The sequence below is a fragment of the Ursus americanus genome, chromosome 12 (genome assembly GCF_024610735.1).
Source record: "Ursus americanus isolate L20-20 chromosome 12, mUrsAme1.1.p, whole genome shotgun sequence".
Lineage (NCBI taxonomy): Eukaryota > Metazoa > Chordata > Mammalia > Carnivora > Ursidae > Ursus > Ursus americanus.
This window is the reverse complement of record NC_142138.1, coordinates 47810095-47822104: the sequence shown is the minus strand read 5'-3', so window position 1 is coordinate 47822104 and position 12010 is coordinate 47810095. Positions and strand designations below refer to the sequence as shown.

The following is a 12010-nucleotide window of genomic DNA, read 5'->3' as shown; positions in this document are numbered from 1 at the left end:
ATGTTTCAGAAGTACCAAAGCCTCAAATTATCCGAACTTGGAAAAAAAATATCAGGAAAAATGAAAATGTATTTTGTCTATTAAAGTTAAAAAAAGGAAAAGAAAATACACCCACTACTTAGAGCAGATGGTATACTGTTAACTCAACAATTAGTGAGACTTGTTCAATTCCTATTATCTTTCTAGCAACCCCATAGAGAATGCTCTTATAACTAAAAAGTGTAGGGAAAACATATTTGAGAGTTGAAGCCCAAGATAGGTAAGGATATGGTAAAAACATATCACATCAGCTTCCTTGAATTTAAATCCAAAATGCCTGGCAAGAACTTGCTCCTTTAAAGCCTGAGCTACCTACTTAAAAAGAATACAGTGATCTGAGCACTGACCTGTGCTGAGCCAACCATGGTCATAACAAACCTCACTCATCCATCTCTCCCGCTCATGAGCCCCTCCAACTCCTTCTCTCCCCCGCTTCAATTCCCAGATTCTCACTTGCTTCCAACCCATCTTTTGGTTTAATTGTTTCTCTCACCTTCCCGGCCAATCTACTACTTTTATTTCCAGGCGGATGCTTTGTCTCTGCCCTCTCATCTCAGCATATTCATGCTGAGTCCTTAGTTATCAGAGTTCTACTGAATGTAAACTCAAGATTTCCTTTTCTCACCATACAGACCCCCTCCCTGCCTCCTAGCTCAGAGGATATCAAACGTAAATTGCATGCTGTATTTTTGAAAGCATCTTTGTATGATATTGCTGTATCACACTGCTGAAAAATAAGTGTTGCCTCAGATTCTTTAGAAAAGGAAAAGGTGGGTGTGGTAGGGGAAAGGTAGAAGGAGACCAGAAAGCTGGAGGTCTGACCCCAGTGAAATTCTCCAAAGATAATGAAACTTTTGACTTGAGAGAATTAGTGAAGACAGATGTTATTAAGAATCAGCATAAATTCAGTGAGAACAAACCAAATGATCTCATTTCCTATTTTGATAGGTTTATTAGGCAAGTAGTGAACTTGGAGTAAAAGATAAGACATGTGACATTGGTAATGGTACAGATAAGGATAAATTGATTAAATAGCTATGCCCAAATAATTTAAATATTTCATACAGAAGTCACAGGAATTGCCCACAGCACTCTGTCCTGGTCCTGGCCTTTGAATGGAACTTTTATTGAACGGTTTGGAGAAAGTACATCGATCAGATGTGTAGAAGACTTAAAGCTGGGAAGGACAGTTAACGTGCCAGACAACAGTCACAACTTGAAAATATTTCACCAATAAAAAATAGGCCAAAACTAATAAATTCATAATAAAGTATGATACAGCAGGGATGGGATTGGGGCCCTCTAGTTCCTTACTCTTTGGTCTTAAACTTTATATCAGACAGAAACATTGATCCAGTTTTTAAAAAATACTTTTGATTATCCCAAAAAAATAATTAGCTGACAAAGATGTGACTCTCGTATTCTGTAGTCCTTCACAATGATAGTTTTGGGGAATGTTTATATTTGAGTCAAATGTATCATCTATACTTTAAAGAATTTAGCATCACTTTCTCCACACACATTCACACATAAACATTTCCACTAATCAGGGATGGCTCTAATCAGGGTGTATATCCACACCTTGCTTAGAAGAATGTAAGTTCCCTAATCTCCAGAGATGTGTGTCCAAGAAGGACTGGACCAGCCATATGGCCTTTACTGATTATATGTGCCTTTCAGTGAACTCCAAATTCCAGACGTGTTCTCAAGGGTATTCATAAGCCGACGGTAGTAAGTGGAAGCTTTGGGTTTTAAACAAATGTCCACATTTTCAGGCACAGAGAATGGTAATTCATTTTCTCTGATACTCTTTCTCAAAATAATTTAAAATCGTTATCATTCTTTCAACCTCTTCCAGATTAAAAAGCTATAGTATCTTAAGAACTATGATGACTTTTTAACACCATGTGCTAATAAAGTTTAGAGGCTCCAAGGACCTTGTTTTATTTAGTTTCACATTAAACAATAATATTTTAATAAATAACAACAGCAAATCTCCAGTACAGAGCAGAAGGTATACTTAATATACACAGAATGTGAACTTTCCTCTTACAATAAAATCTCTTGAAATATACATTGTGTCTTTTGAATAAGCCTTGGAGGTTTGATGACTGTCTAGGGAGTTTCCTGTTTAATCATCATTTGAATATTTTCTGGTGATTTCAGTCAAGTCATGATCTGATTCAATAAAACAATTGCTTTGACTGATTTATTTCCTAGATTGAAAAAATTATTTTCTATCACATATAAATAGCCTTATACTAGCGAGTGACCTCATGGACTTACTGCCTTAAAATATTATTAGAAATATTAAGCATGTCCAGATACTTTGACTATGATTATTTTGTATTTAAAAAAAGGCTCAAGTCTTTTTATGATTCTCATATTAATAAAACTGTTCAGTAAATCAACAAGTAGCTATTAGCCCATACAACTATGTGCCTAATATTACACTGTCTATTTAGTACATGAATAAATGAACGCTGTATTTATTTTAACAAATATTTGAGCACCCATTATGTTTCAGTGATCTGTAGGAGCAAGATATGCCACAGGAGACACAAAGATGAATAAAGCCTGCTAAGAGACTGCATATAGGAAGCTAAATATAGAAAATATCTACAACATGAAGTAGAATTTGCTAAATAGAGAAATAACAGATGAGTCAGCATAGCAGTGCTTATGACCATGGAATTTGAAGTCAGACAGCATTGACTGAATCCCCGCTTCATCATTTACTTAATTTCGTACCTTAAATCTCATTCACCTCATCATGTGTCGAGGTGTAAATGAGATAATGCTTTTAAAATCGTGGCATTGGTTTAATACATAGAACTCAAAAGTTGTCTGTTCTCATTGCTTCCACATAATAGAGAAAATACAATAGGTCATCGGGGGAATAGAAGAGAAGATTAGGAGGGGAGATGGGGAGGTGGGAGAAAATGGAGGAAATGAAGAAGAGAAAGAGACAAAGAGATCAGTTTGGTTAGGAAAGGTGGAAGAAGACTTGAGGAAATCTTCATGAAGTAGTGGCATGTGAGATGTCTTTGAAGGATGGGGAGGAGTTTTCAAAGTGGAGATGAGAAGGAAGGGTATTCTGGACAGAGCACTCAACATAAAATTAGGCACCAGAGGACTCAATTGGCAGGTGTGGTTCAGTGTGGAGCATGTGTTCAGTGTAGCCGAAGCACATGGTCTTTGGAAGTGAGAAATAAGACCAAAAAAGACATTGTTAGAAAGCCTTAAATGTGAGATGATATTTAATTTAACAGATTTTTGAGTCAGGTAGCAAGAAATTTAGTCTGTGCTCTACAGCCTAGATGAAGATGACAACATCATGTAGGGCGGAGTAAGGAAAGGAAGAATATGAGAATGAGACTCATCACGTGGGCTCTTAACTGCATTAGAAGTAATGGGAAGCTAATTAGTCATGGTTACAGATTGTCGTAGACATGGGAAAAGGATTCAAATGATATTGCAGATCCAGAACACACAAGACTTGACCACAGACAGATGAGATGCTGGAGTAAGGGGAAGTTGGAGTAGAATCGAACTCAGAAATTTCAAGCTTCAGTGATTGGAAAAATCCTACCACTGTTCACAAGATGAAGGAAATCAGAAGGAAGACCCAGTTTCGTGGTGTTGATGATAAGTTTAGTGAGTGGAGAATCTGAGGTACCAATTTCTAGAGACAGTGCTCATGATGAAGCTGACAAATGTAGGTCTTGCGATCGTGAGAGCAATTCCATATGGAGATACCGATGTGGACATGGAGCGCCCACCTCCAGACAGACTACAGTATAGTTGAAGTTCTATCTCCCAACACACTGAAAATAGTGAAGACAAGCTTAGAAAGTTTCTATCATCTTACTCTTTGGGAGATGCACAAACAAACTGTATATAATAATGTAAACTTTGTTTCAGTCTGAAAGCTCAAAGTCATGAGCATATTGCCATTTAGAGCTGAAATAGAGAAAAAAAGTAAAAAAGGGTAATCAAGGTCATAAAAAGAACAGCAGAAAATAAAATGCCGAAGAGAATACAGGAGGATAGCTTTAAGTAAGTGTCAAGCCTCCTTGAATGCAGACCTTGAATTCAAACAAAAAATTCTCTTGTTAAGAGTTAAAAACAAAAGCAGAAAATCTTAACAGCATACTAATTTGACAAACATTGTTACATCCTTCTGTTTTTGTTTTATGCAACAAAGTATTTCTTATTGTTGATGAAACATCTTCTGTGCTTCACATATTAAGCACACTTCCAATTAATATGAAGAACAAAGCAATGTGTTAACTGCATGAAAATTCTTCAGTGGTGAATGAAGAAAATCCTAGTTCTTTGAAATTAAAAGAGCATCTTCTTTAGCTATTAGATGAACCTAATTAATTAACATAAATTAGAATTTTTAAATAATGAAACATACTCTTCAACACAGGACAGGTGGTATGCTATCAAAGCACTTTTCGAAATGGAAATCTAGAATCCAGATGCAGTGATATAAATGCATAACATTCACATTTTTATTCCCCTCATTCCTGGAAATCTTAAGTTTTCTAGTTTAAGTGCATCACCCTTTGTCGCTTTTTATTACTTCTGGATCCTTCAAAGTTCAAAATTGGAGAAAAAGGAAGTCACGACCACTGAAAAAGTTTCATTTCTTGTCCACAGAGACAGGTTTAGATCATCTAGATAGAAAACCTGTGGAATGCAGTCGAATGGGTCTAATGTTTCTAAACTGGAGGTACACACACACACACACACACACACACACACACACACACACACACGTATTTTGCCCACCTTTCAGAAGGCAAAACATTTTAAGCTACAATTATGAAAAGTAGAGCTCTGAGAACTACACTCCTGGAAGCCTCCTAAGTCCGTAATGCAACATCATGTGAAAAACAGAGGAATCTGAACTGATCCTAATTATTCCACGGTAACGGTTTACAGTGAACATTGTCAGTCATTCGGTGCCTGCCTTGCAGGATGTCATTGGAAAAGCGCTGCAGTACCTCGGCACGTTTGGTGAACTGAGCAACCTAGAGCAAGTCGTGGCCATGATCGACGAAGAAATGTGTATCAACTGTGGCAAATGCTACATGACCTGTAATGACTCTGGCTACCAGGTAAGGATTCTGTGGTAATTGGGATCCTGTGAGGCATGTTTTTTCTGGCTTTTGTAGCAGAAAGCTTCTTGGGTTGCTGAGTGTGCGATGCCGACCAGACGTGCCCAGTGTTGCCCCTCAGCAGGGGCATGTCTGTCCTCTCGCTCTCTGAGCATGGGAATTTATTTCGAAGGAAAGCCATAGCTTATACTAACGGTGCCACTGTCCAGTGAACGGTGTTATTTTAATATCCTTTTATCATCCAGAACACTGTATGGAAAAATCCAACCAGAAAGAGAAATCCGCACAATCATGGACATTAGGAAGCATTAGGCTTTAATACAGAGGGGAGGGAAGAGAACTACCGTGTGTTGCCATTACTCTGAAGGGACTTGCTTCTTTCTACCGGAAGAGAATTCTCTTCCATTCAATGTTGCCTGGGCTCTGACTACAGTAAGAAAGAAAAACACCTTCCTACCAGGGAAAGTGTTGGGACCTGGAATTCCTTTGTGACTGGAGAAGCCTGCAGGTTGTATTCTTACCACAGGAAGTGAGCCGTGGACTCTTCTGGGGGCCTCACCCTTCGGCCGAGAGGCTGTCGGGGGACAACACAGAAGAAGCAGGGATTCAGCTGTCTTCAGGCTCAAAACTACAGAATCATATTCTTCTCATTAAACTTTTCAAGCTATGAAGAAGTAGAGTAAAATAACACCTTTTGAGATGATTAATGGAATTTTCAAGGTTGATAAAATGGCCTGTTGTTAAAAATTGAAGTTCATTTAGCTTACTCAGCCTGGAGGGAGGTCCTGTGCTGCTCGTGGCGGGAGTTTGCATATTCTTCTGACCACCTAATAGAGATATAGCAGACATATTTTAATTTTTAAAAAATCTCTTCCTCTTTAATTTGACATTAGTTCTATACCAAATTTTTACCCAATATGTCCCCTTAGTTTGTAGCTGAAAGGTGTCGCTAACAGTTATTTCGGAAATGCTAAACCCATCACACTCACTTCGGTCTTTCTCTTAATTAAACCAATTATAGATGAGTCAAGAAGTCCTGTCGCTAAAAGCATAGTGGCAGGACTCTAATACCTCAACTCTTAAAAGTTATGACTCCTACCTTAGAATTCCAGCCTTCGTACAACGTCAGTAAAAAAACAAACCAAAAAACCCGTATTAATGAGAAAAAGAATCACAACTATGCATTTAAAAAGATTTAAAAAGTCCTCCTTTGACTCTTCTGTCTCAAAAAGATAAAAAAGAGAAAATCAAAATCTTCAACTGAACATAAAATTTTATATGTCTGCAAATTTTTAAAGTATAAAATTTTTAAGATATAAACATTATTTTATTTTCAATTGCTTCTTGGGTTTCTATTTATAAAAGGGTACATAAGGAAGAGAAATAGTTTTTACTCATTCAAACAGCCATCCAAGATGTTGTTTTATTTTTAAAAATGGCAACAATTTATGTGGACAAAGTTTCTTATGGTTTGTCATATCTACAGTTCTTGTTCAGATAGAATATGGTTGTTTCCTTGAAGATCAGACTTCTTCTTTTTTTATATTAAGCAGTATGACATAATTTACTCTAATAAAACCATTTTCATGTTTATGCACATAAAAGAGGAAAGAATTATAGTTACAAGTAACTTCAATTGAGAGAGGGAAACTTTTTTAACCCAAAAAAAATGATTTTCAATTGGATGATAACATGTTTTATATGACAGAGGATGAAAGTCAGAATCGAGGAATTATTTCATCGAAAATCCTCAAAGCTCAAAACTGGCACCAAAGCCAACTTTTCTTACTCCTATTTTTCTTTTAAAAACTCCATGCATAATTTGAAATCCAAGCAAATACAGTCATTGCCCCAGCTACCGTGACACTTCTTTTCAGTGTGGAGAATGAGGGGTGTGAGGAGAGGAAGCACCCACCACCCTCAGGTAGCAGACCCCCCATCCTGGAGGGACTGGAAGGACCTGCGCTGGGCTCAGAACAATGGAAACGAGAGAGTGTCTCTTCTGAAATATGTTCCTCGCACAGGAAAAAACCTCTAAGGAATTTTAAACAATGTATTTCTAATTTAAAAGGATTTCTTCTCTGGTTTGTCTTCTTTCTTTTTTTTTTTTTTTTTTCCCCTCCCCTCTGGCAGCTCAACTGTTGCTCCAGGGGCTGCACAGGGCTGGGCGGCGTCTCTCCAAGCACTGCTCTGCTGGAAACGTTCCTACTGAAACGGGGGCGTTCTGGACCTTTCTGGTCGGTGACAGCAATGCTCTTTATTTCTGTTTGCAGGCTATACAGTTTGATCCCGACACCCACCTGCCCACCATTACCGACTCCTGCACCGGCTGTACTCTGTGTCTCAGCGTCTGCCCTATTATCGACTGCATCAAAATGGTTTCCAGGACAACACCTTATGAACCAAAGAGAGGCTTGCCCTTAGCTGTGAATAATCTGGTGTGTTAAGGTGATTTGTGCAACTGTTGCTGCGAACTTTGAGGCCACCTACCTGTACCGATCTTTTTAATTGTGATCATGACGTTCAGCTCCTGCTACATTGAAGCAAATAGATAATTTCTGAAAAAATGTCTAAGTGAAAACTATACATTTCTAAATAAATTTCCAAATTTTAAAAATGTCTACTGCCAGTGACCGTTCAATTAATGGTCATAAAGTGGAATGACTATTTCGTGAGGATGGTTGTAAAATAACCGTGGAGCTGTTAATTGGAGATTCACCATCAGTTGTCCATTCTGAAAAATATGAACTTTTTTGTGGCAATTGATGCAACAGTTTCCAAATTGCCCTGTGCTGTGCTCTGTCTTTGATTTCTAATTGTAAGTGAAATTAAGTATTTTAGAACAAGGTACCATTTAACTTACAAGAAAATGTTTCCAAGGAAACATTTTATAATTAAAAATTACATTTAATTTTAACACTGTTTCTAAGCAAATGTAATTGGCTCCATAAAGCACAAATGAAGAAAGTCAAATAATTATTTACTGTGGCAGGAAAAGAAAGCCAAAGAGGGTTTGCAAAACTTTTTTAAGGCCCCTTTGTTAAAATAGCTTCTTTGTGGGGGCCTAGATACTCAAGTGAGAGTATCTGGTAATCATTCGTAGCACTCTGCTGGTCCCCACTCATGCCTGAGATGGGTGTTCAAACTCTACCAATGAATCAACATGACATTCTTCCTTAAATATTTAAACTATGTTCCTAACAAAATAAGATATTAGGATGGAGCTCTGGTTAAAGCCACTCTTTTGCTGTGCACAAATCTGCTCTGTCTGCTTCTAATAGTAGCCTTCATGATTATAGCAATTAACGTTTGAACAAAGCCCAAATTATACAGCAGTGGGTCACGTGCTTCATTATTCAAGAATGAAAAATACAGTATTGGTTAATATATATTAAGTGTGCAAACCTAACTTGACTACTTTTTATTTTAGTGTTTAGGTTTAATTTTAAGAGTAATCAAATAAAAGGAAATATATATTTTCTGTTACTGTCAAATACTATTTTTATATTTCTCTATTTTCATAATCAGCACATAGCATCATATAAATTCATTTATCTCTTTGTGGCATACTTTAATATGAATCCATAAGTAGCAAATCTTTAAGTAACAATCTGTGGTATATTTCTATGAAAAATGCAAGATCTGGAAAAATAAAATGTTTATGTACTTTTAGAAATGCACATTTACCACAAAATCTGCATGATTGAATAATATCAAATAAAATTTCATAAAGCTTTTTAAACAACGTAGTCTTTTGCTGCCTCTCTTACAAGTACAACATCATGTCAACCATTTAGATTTTGAGGTGGAGAAGTTTTTGATCAATCCTATAGTGCATTACACCCAAATGTATATATAATGCTAGTTCGGATCTAATGAGGGTAACGATAGTGCAGTTATTTAATGTTTCACTTCCAGTCCCTCTCACCCAGGTTTTCCTACTGAATTTAATTCCACTCTGCCAGAATGCGTCTTTCACTGGGCACAGGCCAGATTTCTTGCCGTGGTTCATGGGCAGAGATAAATGAGAAAATGGCAACCTACCATTAAAGGCCCCATCTTCACTATAAGAAAAATCAGTGTCACTTAATAGGTATTCCTTAGATAGTTGTGAAATATTAAGACTCAAATCAACAGACTCACTTTTTGCTCCTTCCGTAGTGGGGGCATTTTACCCTTTGCACTTGGTAACAGCTTAGGGAAGGGTTCGAGTTGTCCAGAAAATAAATTTACCAGGCCATGTGGATAGCATCATAATGTGGATAAATTTACCAGGACCATGTGGATAGCATCCCATGTGAGTCTTTCACTCTGGGGGTTTTATGGAAGATCATCCCGTGCATCTATGCCTGAGTCCTCTTCAAGACACCGACTGCCGGGCAGAAATTCCCTTACTAGTAAGAGGTTAAAGGATACAGTAGTTTATGACTTTTGCATCCTGCTCTGAGAACCAGTGGACACAGTGCTATGGCTCTTTTCTTGAACTACTTTGAGGAACTGCAAGTGACCGGGCCTTTGGGTTAAACCATGGCAATCTGTGATTTTACACTAGGATGTTCCTCACACACATTTCTGTTGTGTCCACTCTCTGCTGTGCACGAAGGAGCATTCTTATCTATGCTATTTATGGGAAACGTACTTTAATCTTATAATGTGTGGCTTGCAGAGAGACTCCAGAGGAGGGGAAGAATGAAAATCATGTCATTCCATTCAGCAAGAGACCACAAGCCATCGGCCCTAGCACGTTCTCATGGTTCCTGACCTTTAGACATGAGGGAAGACATAGGATCAAACCAAGGAGTCTGGTTTTGAGTGCTTCCTCTGTCTAAGAAACTATACTAAATGGACTGCATATGTGATAGTTAATTTTAGGGGTCAACTTTCCTGGGCTACAGTACCCAGATACTTGGTTGAGCATTATTCTGGATGTTTCTGTGAGGTGTTTTGGATGAGGTTTGCATTTAGATCGGTAGACTATGAGTTAAGCAATTGCTCTCTATAATGTAGGTGGGCATCACCCAATCAACTGAAGGCCCAAATAGAACAAAAAACTGACTCCACCCCACCTCCTCAGCAAGAGGGAATTATCCAGCATTTGGCCTCTGGACTTCCTTTGCAACGTGAGCTCTTCCTGCAGGCTGTAACTGTAACTCCTGAATCTCCAGCTGGCCGGCCTCCCTTATCAGATTTTGGATTCATCAAGCCTCCACAATCACATGAGCCAATTCCTTAAAGTAAATCTCTTTATGCACACACACATAACACATACACACACACACACACACACACACACACACACACACACCCTGTATTGGCTTTGTTTCTCTAAGGAACCCTTTCTAATACAACATATATTATCTTATTTGAATATTAAAAATGATTAAAGATAGATTCTATTGTTTTTTCTTACATAGCAAGGAGGACATGGGTGCTAAAAGGGTCTAAGTAATGTGTTACAGGTTACACAGCGAATTATGTATGTTTCTAAGTTTGTTAGTTCTACCTAACAAGCCATCTATTTTTCCTTTTGCTCATCCAGTCATTCATTAGTTAACAAATATTTGTCAAACAGCTACCATGTACCAAGCACGGGGCTAAGGGCTGAGGGTGTGAACTCAAAGGATGAAGGTTCTCTAAATTCTAGCCGCTTACAATCCACAGGGAAATGGGCATGTAACTGTTATCGCAGAATGTGTGGTTAGTGCTAGGAAAACAATAGTGAGAGAGAAGGGACATCAACAGCCTACTCCTTTGACTAGATAGCAAATTAAGCCAAGTTTTTAGCTCATAAAAGCATTTTCTAAATAGGAAACAAGAAGGAAAAGGAAAACAAGATGGAAAGCACAGAGGTAAGAGAAGTCTGGAATGTCCAGAAATTTCTAAGAGCTTGGGATTAGACAGAATGAAAGAACGTGTGGGTTGTAAGGCAGAGAGAGAGAGGCTTGAATCATTTTAGAATCCCTCAGGGAATCAGAATCAGTGTTTTGTTCATTCATCCATTCGTTCAAAAGCATTAAGTACCTCCCTTATATCAAGCTAGTTGATGGTGATTCAATTATGAACAAGACAGACATGATTTCTGCCTTACTGATCTTACATCTTAGTGGAGAATACAAAAAGCAAGTAAATGAACAAACTGCAAATCGTGGTAAGTGCTTTGGCAACGACAGCTAGGGACTGGGGTAGAGACGAGGAGGACATGTACTTACTCTTCAAAATGTGGGGCAGGGAGGTCCTACTGGATGGGAAGGAGCCAGCCATATGAAGAATAGAGAAGAGTGTGTTTGTGTCCTAGAAGTAGAAACAGCTGGTGCAAAGGCTGTAAGCTGAAAGTAGCTTGAGTTATTCAAATTGCTAAAAAGATAAGGAAGGGTAATAGAAGGCAGTGCCTAAAATCCGCGGGAACTGTGGACTAGAAACACAGGAGACCGACCTCAAGTTCCTCATCTGTAAAACGGAGACGATCATAGCCTTGCATTTAATAAGTTAGAGATAATCATAATTTCTGCTGCTATTATTTATGAACATAAAAATTTTAAATACAGTTTAAAAAATTAAGTCTACTAACAAAAATCTGTATTTGCTAGACTCGAAATCAGGCTGTCGTAGTAGTGACTGATGGTATGACTTACTAAACTAACATTCATCATCTGTAGCAATCTAGAAAAAGATATTCCATGTGGTTGGAAGATCAAGATTAAAAGAGAGAGAAAGAGTAGGATAATCAATTCTGACAAAAATAAAAGACCCCAGAAATAAAATTTAACATATAGATGAGTAAAATTATCTCATCATCTATATATAATTATCTCATTATATGTTTAACTGTCTAATTTTACTTT

General features: G+C 37.8%; 1 protein-coding gene across 2 annotated transcripts in view; it reads left to right on the top strand.

Annotated features, from left to right (window-relative positions):
- The window catches only part of DPYD (dihydropyrimidine dehydrogenase), a 793664-nt gene extending 784751 nt beyond the window's left edge, over positions 1 to 8913 (top strand). For both annotated transcript variants that reach the window (XM_045801716.2, XM_045801717.2), the window contains 2 exons: positions 5028 to 5168; positions 7442 to 8913. In XM_045801716.2, the coding sequence (XP_045657672.2) occupies positions 5028 to 5168; positions 7442 to 7615 (315 nt within the window). In that variant the 3' untranslated portion in view covers positions 7616 to 8913. The remainder of the gene's footprint in view (positions 1 to 5027; positions 5169 to 7441) is intronic.
- The last annotated feature ends 3097 nt before the right edge of the window (positions 8914 to 12010 follow it).